The 22643-nt window shown below is 37.6% G+C and overlaps 2 protein-coding genes across 4 annotated transcripts; one reads left to right on the top strand and one right to left on the bottom strand.

The window, feature by feature from the left end:
- Positions 1-3310: 3310 nt before the first annotated feature.
- Positions 3311-17959, top strand: LOC144071776 (peptidyl-prolyl cis-trans isomerase FKBP3-like). Of its 2 annotated transcripts, XM_077597176.1 has the most exons (7): positions 3311-3450; positions 3922-4078; positions 4269-4369; positions 5884-6336; positions 6410-6482; positions 8247-8435; positions 17708-17959. In XM_077597176.1, exons 2-4 carry the CDS (start codon positions 3974-3976, stop codon positions 5912-5914), a joined length of 237 nt encoding a protein of 78 aa, XP_077453302.1. In that variant the 5' UTR covers positions 3311-3450; positions 3922-3973; the 3' UTR covers positions 5915-6336; positions 6410-6482; positions 8247-8435; positions 17708-17959. The 2 variants fall into 2 exon arrangements, with proteins under 2 accessions (XP_077453302.1, XP_077453303.1); XM_077597177.1 differs by lacking the exons at positions 8247-8435; positions 17708-17959 and adding an exon at positions 6610-6698.
- kras (v-Ki-ras2 Kirsten rat sarcoma viral oncogene homolog) lies at positions 10712-21328 on the bottom strand. Of its 2 annotated transcripts, XM_077597173.1 has the most exons (6): positions 20801-21328; positions 19328-19445; positions 17770-17948; positions 16842-17001; positions 13830-13954; positions 10712-11723 (listed from the first exon to the last, which is right to left on the bottom strand). In XM_077597173.1, the coding sequence occupies exons 2-5, from the start codon at positions 19436-19438 to the stop codon at positions 13835-13837; spliced, it is 570 nt and encodes a 189-aa protein (XP_077453299.1). In that variant the 5' UTR covers positions 19439-19445; positions 20801-21328; the 3' UTR covers positions 10712-11723; positions 13830-13834. The 2 variants fall into 2 exon arrangements, with proteins under 2 accessions (XP_077453299.1, XP_077453300.1); XM_077597174.1 differs by lacking the exon at positions 13830-13954 and having other exon boundaries at positions 10715-11723; positions 20801-21318.
- Between the last annotated feature and the right edge of the window lie 1315 nt (positions 21329-22643).

The raw sequence follows: 22643 nt of genomic DNA, 5'->3' as shown, positions 1-22643 counted from the left end.
GGCAAATTGCATTGTTTGTGTCAACATAAGTTAATGAGCTCAGATGATAATTGCTAGTTGGAAGCAGGGCGTCCATGTTGTGGCCTAAAAATGTGTGGTGTCATAGAGCTCGTGAGTGATTTTAAAGTGGCATCACCATTCATCAGACCTCTATGAATATTCATTCAGCTCTTGACTCCTCCAGGGCAGCTCACAAAACGGCTGTAATGCGTCTCATCTTTGCATTGTCAGCTCCACAACACACGAGCACTGAGGTTTCTCATTACCAGAGAACACGCTCATAAAGAAGGTTGTATCATTTCAAATACTACTCAGACAGATACCAGCGTTACGATTCAGCCTGTTTAGTGGACAGCATACAGAAAAAGGAAGATGCATTTAGTATCCCGGATTGTTTAAATATAGAGGCAATCTGCTGTTTGTAGTTTGCAATTGAAGAACACTGACATTAGTAGTGGGTGAAATGACAAAATATGTATAAGTGCCTAAACAATAGTAACTTATGTATTGTGATACATTTCTTGCATCGTCACGGGCATCAGTTTTAGGGATGGCTCTTAGGGTTTAAGCATAGTTCAATATGGAGTTGGCATATTATAATACATGTTGCAAAATATAAAGCAATACTTATATACTTATGTAGAACCAATAGATTAATTTAAACCATTTTTTTAAATGTTTGGACATTTCTTCTTATTACATCCTCCTGCAAATAATTTATAAAAGCGTGTGAAAACCAGTTTGAGAAAATATAGCAACCTGAATAACTTGTGACATTACATAGTACGATGTTGCCTGTGAGGAAAATTGATGAAGATTATATATGATTTATCAAAAAGATATTTATGCCATATATTGGAAACTGAAATTTGTATTGTGTGACTTCATATCACAATACACCAACTTATCAATAATATTGCCCAGGTCGAGTCAGTTTTTATACTTTAGGTTCCGTTTTACAAAATAAAATACTCTTCTGTGCTGATACTTATTAAATTAATAAATCAGATCCCTATACAAACAAATCAGTGTGTCATAAATCCAGCGACGGTCCGTGCATTTTCTAGCGACGCCTTCAGCGAATCAATCCAACCCTCAAAAACTATTTTATGGCTATAAAACCTCTACTGCAGCTACAGCTGCGACACATAAAAAATATTCAATAATAACCTCATACAATCTAAATATTATTTAGGAATATAGCCATATTTTACTGACCAAAAATCCTTTTTAACTGTACACAATATCCATCCTCCTTTCTTTCTTCCTTCTTTTCTATCGCCATCGAAGCTAATGCTGAAAGTCGAGCCTGTCCTGTCGTATTTCTGGCATACGTTTTTATTCAATTTAGTGCTGAAAATGTTCGTTCCCGGTTGTGAGAGATTTGCTTGCTTTAGAGTTGTCCGACCTTTCTTAAAAAGTCCATCTTGAAAATGGCTTTAAATCAACACAACAATATATTTGCTTGTGCCGCTCGCTCCAGATACAGTTTGGTAGCTCTGGCTAATCCAATCTATCACTAGCCAATCATAGTTGCTGAAAGTGATGACGTATCCCTACGCCTGCGAGAAGGTAATGACGTATCCCTACGCCTGAGACAAGGCATTGTGATGTTGCCAACTCAAAATCTGATTGGTTAAAGCAACAGTCTTATCGACGCTTGTTTAATGCAGCAGAGCCTGCAGAACTGATTGTGAAGGCCTTGAGGCAGATTTCTGACCCTGGCAACAAATAATGGCTGAAATGTGATTGGTTAAATGCTTCAATATGAAAACACACATCTGGAAGCAGTGCAACCAGGGGGGAAAGCAATGAAAGGAAGCTAACAGACCATTTGGAATTATTTAATAAGTACTCATGGACAAAATATAATATATGATTCAGATATTTCTTAGGCCAGCAGAGAAGGCCTTGAAGGCCCTGACGGCCCGCCACTGCATAAATCAACACATAAACAAAACTCATTGGTTTTTATTGATGCTTATTGACATCCAATCCATTTGAACTAGCAGGGTTGGTAGTGAATGATCACATTTAAGAATCATCAACGAGTTAACGATAATGAACACATATTCCCCTACTACACTTCCAGTCAAATGCTTGAGACACTTAATCATTCAGTTGGGTAAGAAAGTGTCTCAAAACTTTTGAAATTGGAATGTACATTGGAAAAGAATCAATAAAAAGACAAGCATGTAATGCTTCATACGTTTTTTCATTAAATAATTACAAATAAATAAATTACATATACATACGTATATCACGATATCGTGTTGATAGTATATCAGCCAGCACAAATTCACAATTTCTGATGACAGAAGTCAAAATGACCACAGATTTTTTTTTCCAAGGCATCTTTTCCTCATATTATCAGACCTGAAGACCTTGGTGTTTTCCCCAGATTGTAGCTAGTAGCTCGTCGGGCTTCTTGACTGACAGGCCTTGGCCCCTGGGGTCCTGAGGGATGGAGGATAGATGGGAATGGAGCGTGAGCGAAGGCTGCACTTGGCTTGTACTTCACACTGGTTTCAGACTGTCAGGCTGAGCGAAAGGCCTCGCTGCATTATTCATGCCGTCACCTCGTCTTTTTACAGCTACGCACTTAGTGGAAGGCTCCTTAGACCTGCTGTTTTAAGAGAAGGAGTAATGGACCTTGTCAAAATATGTTCAACTAGTTTACTGTTCACAGCAAAAAGGTGCAACACATTTTTGTTCCAGCAGTGCCGAAAAAAGTAGGATAATGTGGAGGTTCTAAGCAAAATACGGTAAATCACTGAAGAGCGGAAGCTGTTTTAATTGCAGAGAAGGTGCAGCCCGATACCTTCTACTGAGATAGAACACTTTGTGGTCTAGAAGCACAGTAAAGTGGCTTGATTTATTAAATTTAAAAATTAATGTCTTTAAAATGACCATTTGGGCCCAAACTAACAATGCTATAGTCCAGAGACAAAAGGCATATTAGGGGACTGAAGATTTATTTGGTATTTTCAAGCATAATTGTCTCTCTTTTTTTAATTAGTTTCTTTTTAGATTTGGTCTAAGGGCTAAAATCTAAGATATTTACATTTTTGTGCTAAACTATGTTTTAACGAACAATGAACAAAATCAATGGTTATAATGCTTTCATATTTTTTACCAATTCAGTTAACGTGTGTGGCAATAATAAAGTTAGACAAGCTGTTTTCTGACTTTTTTTTCTTTTTAACATAATTACTGCTTCTCTGTGAGGGTATATATCAAGATACACGGGCAGGTACGTATGTTCATGTCTGTTTGAACTGTGTTGACTGTCTCTGCTCACAATCTGCTTGGCATTTACTTCTTAGGAATGTGTCAGAAGAAAGAGCTCATCTTTGATGCAACCTGACGTTCACCTTCATAACATGTGACTGAACAAAGCGGAACCTCTTGAAGGATCCAATTGAATCCAAAAGGAAACACTATATGACGGTGACACACTTTGTTTTATTTTTGTTTTAATTTTTTAAAGTTTCTCCCAACAAATTGAAATATAACAGATGGCTATGCTGTACATCCCAGATTTGCTTGCAATTGTTTTAGAAATGTTTCAATACATTGTTGTGTCTGTGTATATTTATATATATATATATATATATATATATATATATATATATATATATATATATATATATCAGAAAATAAGCGTGGATAAAACTGTTGCTTCAGCCAATCAGATTTGAATTGGCAACACCAAGGCATAGGGTTACGTCATCCCTTTCACCAACTATGATTGGCTAGTGATAGAGCGGACTAGCCAGAGCTAACAAACTGTATCTGTAGCGAGCTGCACAAGCAAATATATTGTTGTGTTGATTTAATAGGGGAGGAGAAGAAATTGATATTATTGCAGATTTAAATACACGTTATCATGACAACAATTTTTTTGTCTATTTTTAATAGGCATGACCGAGGTCAGAGTTCAAATGGCCGCCGCCATTCTTTAAAATGGCGGATGAGCCAGCAGCCAGTACGGGTGTGGATTGGAGAGCAGCTCAGAAGTGACAATTTACCAAAGAAAGACCTGATAAAGCTCTTACAGGACAATGCAGTGCCTTCGGTACGTTTCCTTTGGGAATTTCGAATCCACAGTTCTCATTTTAAGAGTGATATTTGATGGGATCATGCTTCGATCGCGTGCTGTAGCCCCACGTGGATGGAACCGAAAAATGTTTGCAAACAAATTGGCCACATTGCGTTACCTATAACTCTTTATGTTTAAAAAGAAATCATTCTATTGTGTGTTTCAGTTACTCAACGAGCACAGACTTTTGGGAAACATCAAGAATGTGGTCAAAACGGCCAAAAAGGAGCAGCGTGTTGACGCCAAAACGAGCTGTTTGTCGGCAAAGTGAGTCATTTTCTAAATAGTTTATTTTTTCTCTATCCGTGTAATAATTAAAAGTCAGCCATCAGTATTCAATGCTTTGCTCAATTACCTTGTTTTTCATTATGATACATTCAAATTGAATGGAAACACACTAACTGCTCTGGTGTTGATTTTTAATAGTGTGGGTGGCTAACAAGTGCCACCAGTGGAGGTGTAAGGAATAAACAGTACACTTATAGAATATACGTATACCTTTATCCTGGGCTTGTTTTCTATTCACTTTCTTAAAGGAAGACCTCAGGGCTTGGAGCTTTTCATTTTTAGTTTTAAATGTGGTTTGGACAAAACCAAAGTGAGACATTCATTCAACAATAGCGCAGGGGTCATTTTTGACTCAAGTTTAAACATATGATAAAATACTGTATTTTCACGACTATATGGCGCACCACATTTAAAGGCGCAGTCTCAGTAACAAGTGCTATTTCTGTATTTGACACACACAAGGCACACCGCACCAATACACGCAGCCAGGCATGGCAAAACATACACCAGCTTAAACATACCCCAGCTTAAACATATGGACACACGCTAAAAACACGTTTTTAAAAAGACAATGGAGGCAAAACTGAGTAAGGTTGTACTTTATTTAGCCATTTTACAATGTATTCACATTTTTTGATCAATCATCACCCACAAATCCATCAAAGTCCTCATTTCATGTGTCCGGAATGAACAATTGTCCAAATGATTCATTAAAAACGCCGGGCTCCCTCTCTTTGTTGTCAAAGTCACTCACATTGCCATGTGGCTACACAGAAAAGATGCAGGCTTTGGCAAAAGCTCGAACAACAGTGCAAGCAGACACGTTAGTCCAAGCATCCACAATCCATTCGAAAATAGTGGCGTAACTAGCCCGGCACTGCCTCCTACTCTTCGTAAAGCTGTGTCAGCTTTGGCAAAAGCTCGAACAACAGTGCAAGCAGACACGTTAGTCCAAGCGGCCACAATACATTCGAAAATAGTGGCGTATCTAGCCCGGCACTGCCTCCTACTCTTCATGTGTTTGTCACCTATCATCCATTTTTCCCATGCCGCTCGCCACTTTGCTTTGAACGCCCGGTTGATGCCGATGTCCAGCGGTTGGAGTTCTTTAGTTAAGCCTCCGGGAATGACGGCAATCTCAGACTTCATTTTCGTGACTTGGTTTTTCACCGCTGCTGTGAGTCGCAAATCAAAAGTGACGGCGAGCCATCCGGTCTCTTAACATACACCTCACGTAGCCAATCTCTCATTTTCTCCTCGTACATCCAGCCCTTTTGGTTTGCCAAAATGGTTGAATAAGCAATTACATAATCACGCTGTGGTGTTTTGTAGAGGTTTGAAGCCATGGAGACGGTGAAAGCTGTCAAAATCGGCGAGAAGACCAAAGAAGTCAAGGCAGAAGTTGTGAATGAGTTAGGACTCGTGATTTAAGTTATTTTATTTATTATTTTCATATAATGTGTACCTACTCCTTTTATTTTGCTTCTCTTCAGGGTCTACCCAAGTTTACCAAATCAACGCTAAAGAATGGTGGCAAGACAAACTTTCCCAAAAAGGGTGACATTGGAGGACGGCAGTCTTTGACACCAACAGCCTCAGGGTCTCCAACTCTGGTCCTTGAGGGCCCCAGTCCAGAATGTTTCACATCTCCCACCATACTGTCTAACTTATAACTATGCCTTTTCTTGCTACTGTCACAATGAAATTTCCCAAATACGGGATGAATAAAGTTATCCAATCCAATCCAATATCTGAATCAAATGATCAAGATCCTGATTATTTGATTTAGGTGTGTTGGAGGACATAGAAAATAGACTGGATAGGGGCCCTCAAGGACTGCAGTTGGAGATCCCTGTTATAAAGACTCAGATCATTTTTGAGTCTCTCTGCCTGCCTCTGCAGCGGACACAAAGAACACCAAGCAACTGAGCAAAGTCATTAGAGGGGTATGTCTAATATTTCTATTTTTTTCCTCCTCTGACTTTAATGTTGCTTGCCTTCTTTTGCACTGGGGTGAAGGCCTGCTGACTATGAGCAAAGGAGAGATGCCACCTGAGTGGGGTTATGGGAAGAAGGGCCTTCTGGATGACAGGTATCCTTTTGATGTTTGTTGATTGAAAAACCCTAACTTAGTAGCTGTTTTTTTTACTTAACTAATCCCCAGTCTATATTTTTTAATGCTGGACTAAGTCAATTGCACCTTGACGTTTTTTTTCCAGAATTCCACCCAATCACAACATATGTTCAGTGAAACCTCACCATGGCGATATTCATAAAATAGATCATATTTCACAATGAGTTACACAAGATTATAATAATGTTTTAAGCTTTTATTTAATTTGAATGAATACTTGGATATTCTACATTAACCTCTTGGAAGCCTGCCAGCGTTCAGAGAAGCATCGCCTGGACATGGGCCTGACGTGTGCAAAAATACAAAAGCAAAAGTTATCATATAGAGACTGGAGATTCAATAGAGGTTTCTTTTTTGGAACTAGTTTTACCTTGATCTGGCCCAGTCTGCTTTCCTGTAACATCAAGCGTGTGAGTGTTCTGGGCACGCAGGAAGAGCTGCATCTTGATGCTAAACAGGGAAAATTTGATTTCACCAAGCTATTTGGGAGTTGCCAAACAATTATTACAGGAAAGAGAAATATTACAATAAACGATCAAGATAGAGAATGAATGAAAATAAGTTAGTCAGTGTTGCGTGCTATTTTCCCTTTTCCAGAAAAGGTGATTAAATATACAGACTGACGTTAACAACTCGGAGAACATTGGCTTAACAATTTTTGTACAAATGCTTTTTTTGTGAAAACAGAACAATTACAAATTGGAAACGGGCGTTTAGCACTCAGTGAAAACTATCATTACATACAACACATCAAGAACTAAGTCGTGCCTCTGGATGTCATTTATGAGTGAGCCTTTACCCAGCAAACTGTCCGCTGATGTCTCTGCTTTGTTTGATTATGTTAAAAGTCGTTCGACACGACTCAATAATGGAGAGAAAACGGACAACACACTTTTTAAGTCAAATGGAAAGCGTCCTCGTGAGGCTAATGCTAAGATAACTAGTATTCACATGGAACACACAGTCGGTGGGGAAAAGGAGCCCAAACTTAAGTTATCGACGGTGTGATCCCTAAATTGGTTGCAAGCCAATCACAGGACAAAATGACACAAACAACGATTCACGCTCACAGTCATGCCTAAGGGCAATTTAAAATGTTTTCGAGGCACGGCAGGAAATCGGAGTACCTGGGGAAAAACCATGAAGGCATGGGGAGAACATGCAAACTCCAGGCAGGTTAGAGCCCAGCAGGGATTGAAACCTCAAATTCAGAATTATATCCTAACCTATGTATACTCAATATGGACAGAGAGGGTCTCCATCCAACTGTGAAGATATATAGTGAAGTCAAGTGGGATTTTTTTGCCTTTAGAGGGTGCACTTTTCCAGAGTTATTATTCCATCAAGATGTAAAGGATAAGTGTGACATGCAATTTTCTTCAAAGACAATGGGGTTAAATATGGATTGACAGCTGTCAATGTGCATTTGTAATGTGGCATAAAGATGGACTGAATCCTAGTGGACACATTTGAGTGCTAAACATAAAAGGCTGGGGTAGAGGGGTCTCAGGTTTCCATGGCAACATTTCTCCCAGATACTTTATGCGCTTGTAATGCACATCATCAAAGAACCACCTTAAATCTCAAGGCACTTCTTGCAAAACTCTTGCTACTTCTGATCTGGAGACGTAATACAGTTGTGCTATACAACGGCGACTAGATTTTGATAGATCTTGATTCCTTACCCTATTAGTGATCTTTTCATCAATTCATCTTCCATAGGTCACGTCCTTGTAAGAGTTGCGGGGGTTGCCAGAGCCAATCCCACCTGACTTCTGATGAAAGGCAAGCTGCACCCTAGACTGGTCGCTAGTCTGCTGTAGTGCACACATAGAGACAAACCACCATCCACACTCACAATCATACCGCCACCAGCAGGAATTGAGCCCGCACCTGCCCCACCGGAGTCAGGCAAGTGAACCTCTCTACACCATCAGGTGGCTTATTAATTGTCTTGATTGTTAAATGAATACAGTAGGGTTATTATTATTATTATTGTTTGTTATTCCCAGAAAACAAATTTGGCAAATGCGTCATAAGGCATTCATTTTGTGTACCGTTTATCCTCACAAGGGTCCTGAGGGGTGCTGGAGCCTATCCCAGCTGATTTTGGGTACGAGGCGGGGGATTTTCTCCGGGTACCCTGGTTTCCTCCCACATTCCAGACATGCATGGCAGGCTGATTGGACACTCTCAATTGCCCCTAAGTATAAGTGTGAGCGTGAATGGTTGTTTGTCTCCTTGTTCCCTGCAATTGGCTGGCCACCCCATTCAGGGTGTCTCCGAAGTCAGCTGGGATAGGCTCTAGCACCCCCCACAACCCTAGTGAGGATAAAGTGGTTCAGAAAAGGAGATGAGATGGTTGACAGTGCCTAAGCCACACCGCATCTTATAACACAAGTACTTGGCCACTTTGTGGCACACACCCACTCGCCAATGCCCATGCAAGGTCTAAATTTAAACACCTGCTCAAAGAAATACTTATTCGCCACAGCCAGTTATAGCAAATATTTTAACTTTGGTAATTACATATCTAAATTTGATTGAGTAAACCACAAACTGTTAATGAGAATGTGAATTTTGTGGGGCTCACAAAAAGGACTAATTCAAAAATAAGCTCAAATATGACAGTGACTGGGTATTTTTCATGGTATAATTGCCTTACAAAATGACGAAATTTCATCAGTGTGTAACATTAGTGCTTAAAATAATGGACGTTTATTTTTAAAATACGTGGTCAAGTGTTGCGATAGCAATAGAGACATTTTAACTTGAAGTGATTTATATTGTAATGATTCGATTTTTGTATTGTATTTGCTTCAACTTTATAATTTTACAGGGCTGGATACACATTGCCACCTAGTGCTCAAACGTTGTTAGGGTATTTTACTCTGGGTTTGAATTATATGGAGGTCGCTTTGTGACTTTTAACATTCAATCAAAAGAAATCACTCATAAAAAAATCTTTTTCAAACAAAGAAAATAGTGCTTAAGGGCATTTTTTGATTTTCAACTATATTTTGCATTTAAACACAATCTTTTTTTTATGGAAGTGATGGTTTTGTTTGAATGAAATAATTTGATTGATGCAACATTTTTTTAATAAAGACAAATCTACCTCCATAGAATTAAAATGCCACCACATATACAATAGAAACAACGGTTGCATTTATTAATTTCAGACTAGCATTTTGATTTTTTTTTTGAACTACTACAGATGTTTGTTTTACTTTTTCAGCAAATGGTTCCAAAGATTTCAGTCAAAGGTACTGTTAAAAAAAAACAGAGTCTACTTCCTTTTGACGTTCTTTAATTGACATTAAATAGGAGTGGTGAGATTCATGGCAACAAAAAAAGTCATATTTGAGATCAGATCACCAGTCCGCAAGTGGCCATTCATTCACTTCCCTAACCCAGGACACAGACACACTAGTCACACATAAAGCGCAGAGAAATTCCATAAAAGCAACATTCTGCAAAGACACACCAATTTACAAAATATGCACCTTTCAGTATCACAACTATACAAAAGTTGTTAACATATGATCAATGTTGAAGTGATTCGTGTAAGAAATCAACTGTTGGCACACAATCAGGGATTAAAAACTAAACACTTCAACAGGTTTGGTAAAACAACCTTTTTTGTGTCTCGGCTGACCCCCAGTGGTCAGAACACAAACGGTGGAGTGACACCCTGTGTGGCCTGTGCAGTGTTGGCAAACATGGGTCACTAAATTTCAAACAGCAAAACCCTGATTAGAAAGGGCGATTAAATGGGGGGCATTCAGCATATAAATTCAATTGAAAATCAAAACGATTTGCCAATTTGTGACACATCTAGACAAGAAACTATATTAGCTTGTCGCAGAAAGTGAACTACTTCAAATTCGTCCAAATCTCAAAACAAAATCAATTTAGAGAATCCTTAAAGAAGCAGGATCAAGGAAAGCCACATCCTAGGGAACAAAACCTGAATGCTGCTTTCGGTCTAGCAGAAATCAAAATCTCACTTGACCCAAAACAATGATGGCCTAATGTCTAAATATATATATACACATATACAATTCATACCTGTCAACCTCTGCCGATAACTGCCCTTATAAATGATTATGATTCCCCTTACAAACCCCAAAAAAACCTTACAAACACCGTACGACTCGTACGGTGTTTGTAAGGTTTTTTGGGGGGTTGTAAGGGGAATCATAATCATTTATAAGGGCAGTTATCGGCAGAGGTTGACAGGTATGTATGTATACATATACATATATATATAATCCTACGGATTAGTAATATCCACATTTAACAAAAAGGTTAACAGATGAAGAATGGAAAGAATCCCAAAGTCCCATCTGTAAAAGGTATAAACAATAACATCCCAAGTGAAATAAGGTGTTACTTCTATGGACGTGTGAAACCTGGCAAAAAAAAAAAAGGTACAACGCTAGAGGATCATACAATTAATCATGTACAAACATTACTCAAGACTTAAATCATCTAGAATCGTTTTGACTTGGGGCCCACTGTCATTGCTGACGACACCAATAACCAGAGGCAGTTTGCTATGCCTATGTCATCCGAGCCAAAATACATGCAAACAAAAACATAGGCAAAGGTGCTCACTTGCCACCAGATAATAAACAAAAAAATATCTATTTTAAATTGTAAGAACAATTGATGTGTAATAAGGGATTTCATGCATACATAGTGTCAATAGCACATTTGAGGGATGAAGAGTTGTTCTTTGGCATGCCACAAGAAAACCTTTTGCCAAAGGACTAAAGAATCAAAAGGTTGACAGGCATGTGCGGTGATGCAATTTACCAACAACTTGGGCGTGTTAAATCAACATCACTCAGTAAAACCAAACCAATGTATGCGAGAAACTGCCACTAAAGAGGAAATAAAGCTTACTAGGATCCAAGTAGCAAGGCAGGAAAAAATGGGTCAACTTTAGTATTAGTTTCAGTGGGTATTGAGAAAGCCTAATAATTTAGTGTGATGTACAAAATGTATTACTTTTTCGATTCAACATAGTTTCTTTTTTTTTTTTTTTTTAAGTCTTTCTGCAAAAGGACTGATTATTCACATGAGCGTGCACTTTGTCTTGGACTTCTTTTTCTTCTTTTTGCCATCCTTGTTCATCTTCTCCTTATGCTTGCGAATTTCTCGTACTAACGTGTAAAAGGCATCGTCAACTCCCTGCAAAGAAAATAATGCATTGTTACAAGAATATCATCGTACAGAGACACCATTCAAAGGGGACTTTATTATTGTTATATGGTCAGATGGAAAGGGTTAACCTTTAACTGAAAGTAATTGAATTTAATGTCAGTACATAAAATGAGAACTTTAAATTTCTGTGGGCAAGGACGATGATTTCTATTGAATTCAGATGTTTACAAAACTTGAAGGATATAAAATCTGGAATTGAAGCACTTCCTGAAGATGACTAACATCTTTGATTTAAAGCAAACTAAACATGTTTAAATTACAGAATACTCAAAGGTAATAAAATCCAATTTTCAGATGAACCTTTTTTCACCTCATATTACAATGTTAATCTTGTAATATAACAAGCTATAGCTAATCTCATAATATGATGTCTTTTTTTAAATACACTGTCAGAGAAGCATATTTAAATTTCTGAAGAACAAAATGAACTTAAGTGAAAAGACTATTAAGGCAGACCAGGTTCATCTTGAAAATTAACCCAAAAGTTGAATATCAACTCTATGTGACTGTGTAGTACAGGAAATTTGCTTTTGTACTATAGGTTCTGTGGTGGCTATAACAGAATAAACATATTCAACATAAATGTACCTACCGTATTTTCACGACTATAAGGCGCACCGCATTATAAGGCGCACTCTCAATGAATGACACATTTTATTTATTTTTCCATATATAAAGCACACTGGATTATAAGGTGCCCTGTCTATTTTGGAGAAAATTTAAGACATTTAAGTGTGCCATATAGTCGTGAAAATACGGTACTTTACAGTGAGAAGTGTTAATAATGTCATAATTCCATTGTGACCTTTAAGTTGATAGGAGGGAAAAAAAGGGAATTACCAAGCAGAATTTGACTCAGCAGGGAGAGAAACAAAATATAAGTACAACCTCCACTCAAGACATGTGCCAACCTCTCATCACTTCCACAGCACACCCCCATCCGGGAAAAAGCACAGCCAATGATAGTGTCTCAAAATCAGCATGATCTCGATTCAAGAAGGTACATAAGCCCGCACACCTTTTAGAGCATTGACTTCAGCACACTGGCGTAATTTCATATTGTTAGCTCGTACCAAAGGCAAGGGAAGAACTGTGCCGTGTTCAATTGAATGAACTGTGGTTATACAAATATGAAAACACCATATTTATTCTTTCTGTCCTAATGTTTTTTTTTATGTCCACGTCTTTTTATTTCTAATATTCAATTAAAAACATTAATTGAATATATAATAAGTATAATTGTCCTTTTATTTCTAATATGCAATTAAAAACATTAACTGAATATATAATAAGTATAATTAATGCAAAACATTGATTTGCAGTGAAATCTTTCAAATTCATTTTCAGTTACAACGTACAAATTAAAAAGCATAGACTAGCATCTTCTATAGTTGAATACAATGCAATGCATTGGACATTAGCTTCAGGAATATTTATTTAATTTTATTTTTGCTGGTTTTCAAATGTATTACCATCAAGATACCAGCCACAAATTGACAACGACTGGATGTCCAATTAAAAAAAAAAACATTTATACGGTGACTTTATTTTTTACACAAATATAATGCTCACTTTGATTAGTGCAGAATGCAAACTGTTGCACTGGACAAAATAAGAAATAGCAACAGGTGCTTTTATTGTTGATTTACTACATCACATAATCTACATAAGTTAATTTATAGTTAATAAGAGAACAAATCATTTTTTAATATATCCTATGTATTTAAATGGGGCATGTGTTCATAATGTTACCCTTGAGCTGGTGAATATGATTGGAAAACCAACGTACCCCAGATTAGACCAAAGGTTCACAAGCATAAAAGAAGAAATTTCAACTCCGCCAAGTCAGAGTGACGCCATTTTAGATGATATTGAGCCGTTACGCAGAGAGGGAAAAAAATAAAATAAAAATCATCTATTGGCTCCCGTGAGAACTTCACCACAGTCCCAGCAGAAAAGTGCATGTTAGCATGGCAAATCCAACACCACTTGAGTCCCTCTGCCTTATTATCCACAATCCAGTTGGAACGCACAAACACAAAGAGCTGGCGGGTCGATACTGCTGACACTTACCCCATTCACATCACAACACACTTTTTAAGCTTGACACAGCGCGGCGTCTTTTCTTCCTTGCTGATCTTATTGACGCGGTACTGCCTGATCTCCCGAACCAGAGTGTAAAAGGCATCTTCCACTCTCTGTGGCATGAGACAATACTTCCCTCAGTAGTGACCGATACATAGGCGGGCACGTTGTACAGCTTCATGCAGCGTATAGGCAAAAAAGTGGTCAAGCTGGGCGGTGGGTCTATCAGCTGAGTCAACAGGCATCTTTCAAATTCTGTTGATGTGAATAACTGTTTGAAAATTTAAAAAAAAAATACTCTATATATACTTACCTCTTTCTGGTTGTGATTATCTTCACATTTAGGACATGTATGCCACTATGACAACTGATTATCATGTACAAATACACAAAATATTTCTGTTCATTCCTCAGCAATTTTTTCAGCCATATTTTGAAATTCATATTACCACTATCTTATTTCAAACTAAATGAAGTTAGCTACTTCAGTCTTTTAAAAGTAAAACTCATTGTTTCAACCGTCACCACCACAAAAACTGCACTGGGAAAAGCAGGCGTTGAGAATCAAGATTCACGGGCATCAAAAATTGAGTGAAACAGCATCGCCTTGTGGAAAAGAGAATAAGTCGCCTATTGAAGAACAGAGGAGAGGCATGCTTTAATTGAATCATTGCGTTTCCAATTTTACCAGAACAAATCAGATTCAAAGCAAGAGAGTGGATCATTGCTTCAGCTACTCAATTGCAATCCCAATGCACACTTCATCAAATGAAGCCAACAAGACCAGAATCACACCCAGACAAGGAAACAACAATCAATTACCACCACCCTCACTCTCTAAAACCAATTATTGATAGTCTGATCAGTCACAGTTCTTCATTTAGGAAGCAGCCCGCAATCGATCTCAGGTATTTATGACACAGCAGCCTGTGAGCAAAATTACAACCTAAAAAAAAAAAAAACTATTTTGAAACGTAAAACAACCATAATTGGAAGTGAAAAATGTGCTCTCCCCCCACAGTTGTTTCAGATCAAGTCAATTTTAGCATCTCGGAATGATAATCCAAGACAATGAAAACTATTGTTCCCGAATCCATTAGAATTTTTTCTTTTAAAAAGAACACCCCAGTTACAAAGAAATAATTGCGTACTTGTCATCAACTTAAATGGTGATGTAATTTGCAGTTTGATGATTCAACGGTTAAAATTTGACATCTTCATTCTAGATCTCACATTATTTTTTGCCAAGCAACATATTCTGCTCCTCTTTTGCCAAAGGTAAAGAAGATTATTATTCTATGCCACATTGAAGCTTTTATAAGTTTTTGGTTTGGTCCTAAAGCCGTGCCACTTCACGCTTGGCAATATTCTTTGCAACATCATCCAAACGGCACACAGCATTTCATGGAAAGATTCAATGTCCATGAGAAACTATTTCGTGAATGACTACTCGACTTGTGTAGACGGGGCGAAAGATTATCAACTGGTTTTGAACAGCCTCCGGCCACACCCTGGCCTGATTACCGCAAGTTGTTGAATCATGAAATCACTTACGCAAGTGGGCTTTTCAAGAGTTTGTATTAAGAAATAATATTTTTTTAAAAACTCCACAAAAGTAATTTTAGGAACACATTTCACACCAAATGAGGGCCCCCAGTGACCTGTGTTGATAAGCAGCACCACAGTTAACAAATAATTAAAACTCTACCATTTTGGAAGTGGTTAGAAAATCAATTTCCAAGGAGAGTCAGTGGATTATCCACAAGTGGAGAAAACTAGGATCAGCAGTAAACTTTCTGTATTTTTAACTAAGTCACAAGAGACAATATGTCCTCAAAGTTACCAAAATGAACATCACTGCTCAGTGCTGACAAAAAAGATAAGAAAAAGCATTTGCAAATGTTTCTTTATAGTCCCAAAGACTTATTTCAGTGTTTAGTGTGCATAGTGTGCATCCCTACATCAAGCATAAAAATGGAAATTCCCCAAAAATAACTTTACAGCAACCAACCAATATGGTAGAGGTTTTGTGCTAATAACCACCTCAATTAGCTATAATTTCCTGCAGGCCTGGGCGATATGACAAAAATTGTTACCATGATTTAAAAAAAACATTCAGTCGATATATGATAATCATCACGATAACTATGTTTTTTTTTTCAAATTTGAAACTTCAAACTTCTGTGAATAAAAAAATAAATTACTTTCCTCATTATTCAATTCTGAATTCTATAAAATATGAGTTTAAAGTGTTTTGTTCTGTTGTGCAGTAAAGGCGAGACAACTCCATCCTTACACTATGGAAACTAATTATTTAAAAAAACCTGCAGAAATTTTGACAGGCATCGTTATTTTTTGCCCTTAAGACAAAAGTTCCTGTGCAATGTGAAGTAAATAATCAACTGAAGACATCACCATTGGCAAGCAGACTATTTTCAACCTCACAAGAAGAAACAATGCAAATTTACCTCTGATATATATTTTTTTAAATAAATACGTGAAAGTTGGATCCACTTAACCCATTTTTACCCAAGTCAACAAGAAAGAAAAACGACAGGGAGACTTCACTTGGATCTTTAAGTGGCTAGGCTCGGTGTAGTCCTGGCTCTCATGATTGCTCATTTTGGGTGTGTTATAGTCCTTTTGCTTTCTTGCTATGTTAATTGCTAACCATGCTAAAAATAGTTGTTTGTTCCTTACCATCATCTACTGAACGTTTGTCTGGAACTAACGTTCACGTCGTATCAGAACCCCTGTTCTTTGTGGTCTAATTACAGTTTATATTCATCGATTTTTATCGAACATATTTATTATTATTGTTGTTGACAAATATTTGACAATAAATAAATCATGAATAATAATAAAAATTACTTTGTTTGCTCGAGTTATCTTCCTGAGAGATTAGGTTTGATGATCTGAACTATTTTGTTTGCGACAAAGATGCAAGATTTATTGAATATGGATTTTTTTTAAGGTGCACACGTGCGTCAAGACTCATACCTGTCTGGTTTTGGCTGAGGTCTCTATAAAGGGAATGCCATAGCTCCGTGCTAAATCCTGAGCCTGTTTGGTGTCCACAGTTCGGGACGGGAGGTCACACTTGTTGCCCACCAACACCATGGGGACGTCCTCTGAGTCCTTCACCCTCTTTATCTGCTCTCTGGACAATGACAGCAAAAGATTTTATTTCAGTAAAGGTTTTTCACATTGACCCCAAGTGACCCTCGCTCCCAATTCAGATGAATGTTCTATCTTACCTAAAAGTGTTAAAGTCCTCCCTTTTTGTTGGTCATAAGATCCCAAACATTATAAAAGAGAAAGTCTGATGTAACAGCAGTGGTCTAAACTATTTTTACACAATATTCCCAGTGATTAATCAGGATTATGGTAAAACAACAGGGGTCAAAGGGCCTCAAAAGATAATAGGCTGTGATTATCTCGGATTTCCAATAAAATTGGGGTTCAGAAAATTCAATCTGGAGTGCAAAGCAACTTGAAGCCAATCCATAGTGATGGCAAGCATTGTATTCACGCTTTAGATTGCTCTGAAGACAACCAATATTGTTTACATAACTGTTTGTAGTGCGTACTCTTGAGTATGCGTAACAGAGCCTTACACAAGCACTGGATTAGAGAATTAGGTATTAACAGAGGATGACTACAAATGAAACATTTGATAGGCAGAATGCTTGTACCCTTTGAAAACAAAAAAGTTTACCAAGACCAAGATTCAAGTCTCATGCCACTGCAAAAGAACCAAAGATGTGTCCATTAAAACATCCTTCAGATCTATTTTGCATACCACCTGTAGTTAAATCAACTTTATATTTGTAATTATTTTGCCATTCATTTTTTATCTTTTTCAGGATTACAGCAAGTATTTGTACTAAATGACAACCTTTCAAGTGGGATCAGCAACAAAGCCCACCTGTAGTGGTGAATATCTTCAAAGGACTTGGTGTTATTGATGGCAAAGACACAGAGGAAGCCCTCCCCGGTCCTCATATACTGATCTCTCATGGCACTGTACTCTTCCTGACCAGCAGTGTCAAGGATGTCCAGCAAACACGTCTCCCCATCAATCACCACTTGCTTTCTGTAAGAGTCCTGAGAGTGGAGAATGCCACAAAAGTCATCAAAATGAGCTTCATAATAGAAGAAATTTGAACTGTTTTTACTGTATAACGAATATAATTCTGTGGGATTCCAAGTGATTGATGTTGAAATGACTAATCTAAGTATACATTTATTTTTAAAAAACATTGTTTACTTTATTATTATTTTTAATACAGTATACCATTGTTTTTCGCGCGGGTTACATTCCAAAAAGAACCTGTGATAGGCAAATCCGTGCAGTAGACACCTTTATTTATTTTTAAAATTATTAAATACTCATACATTGAAAAGAAAGAACAAACCATTTTAAAGGCTCAATCCTTTGTTTCCCAAATAAAAGTACAATACTTCAGAAACTTCTTTGCAACAAATTACTTCTGTACTGTACTGTCAAATAATAATTTGAATCATCAATGTGAACAGAAGGCAGAAGGAAGATTCATTAATTCCGTAATGCCGACCTACAGCCTCATAACTTTTACCTTCCCTTAGCATGTCCAGAAGTTTAAATTGATCTGCGAGAGATAGCATCTTCCGCTGCCTTTTGGGCCTTGCCGCAGGTGCTTTTGTCGGACATTATGGGTTTTAGAGAAACTCGAAATTACAAGAGAATTTGCACATACGTATTTGGCAAGCTGTTTTACATACGTGTACATATTAAACTGCAACGTTATTGACACACAGGTAGAGAAGAAGCGGAGTGAACTTTTTGGCCAATCAGAATGCAGAACACAATGCATGATGCAAATCCATGAAGTAGCGGAACCGTGAAAAGTAATCCGGGTTATAGCGAGGGACCACTTCTAAAAAAAATTGCTTGAATTTGTTTTTTTACTTCCAAATTCATTGAACGGTATTTGTTTGGCCAATAAATATCAGTTTTGTGTAATTAATTCTGCTCCGTATATAATTTGAAACTAATATATAAATAAGTGTTTGCAAAAAAAATGCAATTTTTTTAACATAATTTTATGGATAAATATCAGGATTCCTGTATGCAGTTTTAGGATGTAAAACTACCTATTTCAAGATGGAGGTCGCAAAAACATTGTCCACCAATAACTATTTGATGAGGACAACTGAGTCAACAGTAAACATATTAAATGTGTAGAGCCAAATCTACACAGATCATGAATAATTGACTGGCACCTTAATGAGAATGATGTATCTATCTAGGTTCCACCTTTAAGAAACTTGGCAGGCAGTAACACGAACCTCAAAAACCTGTTCGGTGTCTTTAAGACTTACTTGTAGAACCTGTTGGAACCACATTTATAGATGCAGTTCTCCTTGCTATTTCTCTAAGGATTTATCGACATAATTCTGGAACTGGAATGGACCATTCTGAGCATACATGTGCATAAACATACCTCAATGGTGGGGTCATATTCATCCACAAAGTGATTTTGGATGAGCTGAATCGTAAGTGCGCTCTTGCCAACGCCACCAGCTCCCACAACGACCAACTTATATTCCGTCATGATTCACCTGGGTCACCAAAGAAAAAAGTATAGCAGCAGGTATTTTAGCAAAGGTATTCAGGGAATTTCTATTTACCTAAATTGCAGTCAGATGCAAAATACAACGTTGCTGATGAGCAATTGATTTAGTCTACATCTCAAAGTAAGAAAAAGTAGAGCTAATAGGAAACGTATGTCTTTATTTTCAGTAAAATCAATCAAATCAGTAGCAAATTTTAAAGGGAAATAAAACTATACCTGTGAGACTAATGTAATACTATTCAACTTTGCAAGTTATGTAGTTCTTTTGTATCATGTATCATATACACACGTTGTCTAATAAACTAAATTATGGGGACAAAATCTGCGTTGCATTTATAAAGTGAGCGTGGAGAAAACAGCTTGGAAAAAAACTTGACTAAACTAAGCACTTGGAGTCCAGTAAAATCTGCATTAGGTGTATTTTTTATTCAAAAAATGCTTTGTACTGTCTTGTACAGTACTATAAAACCAACAATTACATTGTAGTGGCAGCATGTGTACTGTTTTATCATGTTTTGTAAAAGGGGAGAGATCTTGTAAACTGTTGTCTTTTCTCCAAATGCAAAAAGACAAGTATACCTAAACACTCGCAAATCAAATGGTAAACAAAAATTACCAACTCAGTTTTGCCACCTCGCGTAAGATTTGTCATCATACACATAATGACTGACCAAAAGCCCATTTGATAATGTCAAAACAAAGTTTATAGAAAATGCATACTTATTAGAATAAAACAAGTTGCGTCTATCGCACACTGTCAACATAAGATCACCTGTCATATAGAAATTCTGGAAATATTGCGATGCCCACATTCACGCTTGGTCTAGTATTTTGACTTCAAATCAGGGTTTGAAAAAAAAAAAATTTGATTTCCATATAAAATGGGAATTAGCAGGGTTGCACGCCAGGTTAGACGCTGTGTGGCGAACAACCAGGGTGCTAAAGGCTAAGCTATTTTAGGACTCAAGCCACGACCTAAAACATACACAGGCGCTTACATGTAGTTTTACTGCCAGAAACAAGTCGCAAAAGTACATGCAGAACACGGGCGGGAATGAGTACCGTTCATTGAGGTTAAAGTCTAAAAAACGGAGCAAAGTTTGACGGACGCCGCCATTGTCAAGCTAGCCGAAGGGCTGCACTGCAGGGCCGACATTACTAGGTTCCCAACTGGGCGTAGTTTGCATTTACACGGGAAAAAAAGACCGTACTTCTCTAACAACAACACGCAAGCACGACATGGTTTAGAAAATTAATCACCACTTGAGAATTCAGACACGGTGTATCCAAATGAGATAAAAACAAGCAAACCATGTCAGTCACACTTAATAGTGGCGTTACCTTTAAACGAATGGAGTTCCGCGTCTGAAGTGGCGACTAAACGAGTCAAGCTGATCGTCCTCTGGTTTCACAAGATGTCCGCATTGCCTGGTTGACGAGGAAACACCAGCATTAGATCTGTCTATACTCGGTGGCAAGCACTCGAAAAATTAGTGTGCAAATTAATCGATTGAACTTTCCATTTGTCCCAGCGTCGGCCGGCCTAGCTTCTCAGGTTGGCCTCCTTTTGGCCAATATGGGCGGATACCGGGATACACGTTACCCACAAAGCATTGCTGCTCGGTCCACTTTGGCCGCGTTCTCCCTCGATTAAGCAACTTACATATCCACATGGAATTGTTTGATGTATTTTGTCACGCTCGATTTATCCCCAATGAGTGTACAGAAATAGCTTGTTTATCACCAATCCGGTGAAACAATAGCTGGTTCATTCGGTTACACGTCACTGGTTATCGTCACAAAAGGCAGACTCACATTTGTGTATTTATACAGGGAGTATTTATAAAGTATTTGGGTCACGTGGTGTGGATTTCAGAACAAGTCGTCGTGCTGCTGCGCTGCCGCAGAGTCAACAGAATGTAGGGGGCGCCTCCACTATATATAGGCTCTAAATATAACTGCCATGTCCCGGTTGGACGTCATTCCAAGGCAGGGAAGTGGTTTGGCAAGCCCCAGTCAGTTTTCCTACGTGTTCACTCAGGTCCCTCCTGCGCGCAGGATTTGCATAAGTACAGCCCATTTTTTTATCTTTTATTACAAAGCACATTAAAAAAACAAATTCCGGCTTAAAATAGATTTTATTTTTTACACGGGAAGTGTTTTTAATCGATTGTTTTAGCAGCAAAGTACAACGTTGGTGGCGCAATTGGTACGTCTTCAGCCCACCATTTGTTATATAATTACAAATACGTACTACTGTTTTTTTGCGTCCACATACCTTTTTTTGCTTATTTTAAAAATCTTAACAACATAAAGAATTGGCAAGCACATATAGATAGAACAATCCGGAATAGAATAGAATTGGATATTATACAATTGAATTGAATTGGATAGAATCGTACGGATACGGAAGCTTATTGCATTCACCTTAAAATAAAAAATAAAATAAAACCCGGCCATTCTTCAAATTAATTTATTCTTGGGATTTTTTTTGATTTCATTATTTTTGAAACCTCCCTTCATCAAATAATTTATTATTTTCTGTCCGTAGAACGTTCTTTATTCGTCTCATTCACTTGTCACTGCACATATTTACCGTATATATATATATATACTTGGAAATACTTCCTTATACCACCAGAGAGAGCCCATGTTGCCACACATTGAAAATCAGCTGTCTATACTTGCTAGGGAAACTACTGCATCCAACAATTCTAGCATTTGTCATACTACTACACCCTGAACCCACAATGCATCATAATAAAAATACTGTTTTCAAGTTGACTATTTTCTCAAAACTGTTTTTTTTTTTTTTAACAAATCATGTATAAAACAGAATGAATGGAATAAAGTGGTTTTGTCTAGCTAATGGTTCAGGATTCTTCTTTAATTTTATTTTATAACTCTAACATGCTTGAGAACAAAAACTTGAACGTTCTGATGCTTATAGTACTTCCAGTTAAATAACAGTTCATGCATGTTAAGATAAATTCCTAAATTGCACTCCACCGGTAGTTCAAGGATTGCCTGTACACCTCACCGCATGACAATAGCGACATCTAGTGTTAGATCTGGGAAGTGCATGATAACATAGGCTGAACCTAAGCTTCTTTTCATAATTTGCTGCGACCAAATAAGAACGAGGTGGAACAGAATTATCCCCACACATTTGAACCACTGCTCT

This window comes from Stigmatopora argus, chromosome 3, assembly GCF_051989625.1.
Source record: "Stigmatopora argus isolate UIUO_Sarg chromosome 3, RoL_Sarg_1.0, whole genome shotgun sequence".
Classification (NCBI taxonomy): Eukaryota; Metazoa; Chordata; class Actinopteri; order Syngnathiformes; family Syngnathidae; genus Stigmatopora; species Stigmatopora argus.
This window is presented reverse-complemented; position numbering and strand designations above follow the sequence as displayed.

Coding starts and splice junctions, on each gene's coding strand:
- LOC144071776 (XM_077597176.1), top strand. CDS start 3,974: ATGAGCCAGCAGCCAGTACGGGTGTGGATTGGAGAGCAGCTCAGAAGT. Junction 4,079..4,268: donor AGGACAATGCAGTGCCTTCG/GTACGTTTCCTT, acceptor TGTGTGTTTCAG/TTACTCAACGAGCACAGACT. Junction 4,370..5,883: donor ACGAGCTGTTTGTCGGCAAA/GTGAGTCATTTT, acceptor GCTTCTCTTCAG/GGTCTACCCAAGTTTACCAA.
- kras (XM_077597173.1), bottom strand. CDS start 19,438: ATGACGGAATATAAGTTGGTCGTTGTGGGAGCTGGTGGCGTTGGCAAG. Junction 17,949..19,327: donor AATATGACCCCACCATTGAG/GTATGTTTATGC, acceptor CTCCACTCTCAG/GACTCTTACAGAAAGCAAGT. Junction 13,955..16,841: donor CCTCAGCCAAAACCAGACAG/GTATGAGTCTTG, acceptor CTCATGCCACAG/AGAGTGGAAGATGCCTTTTA.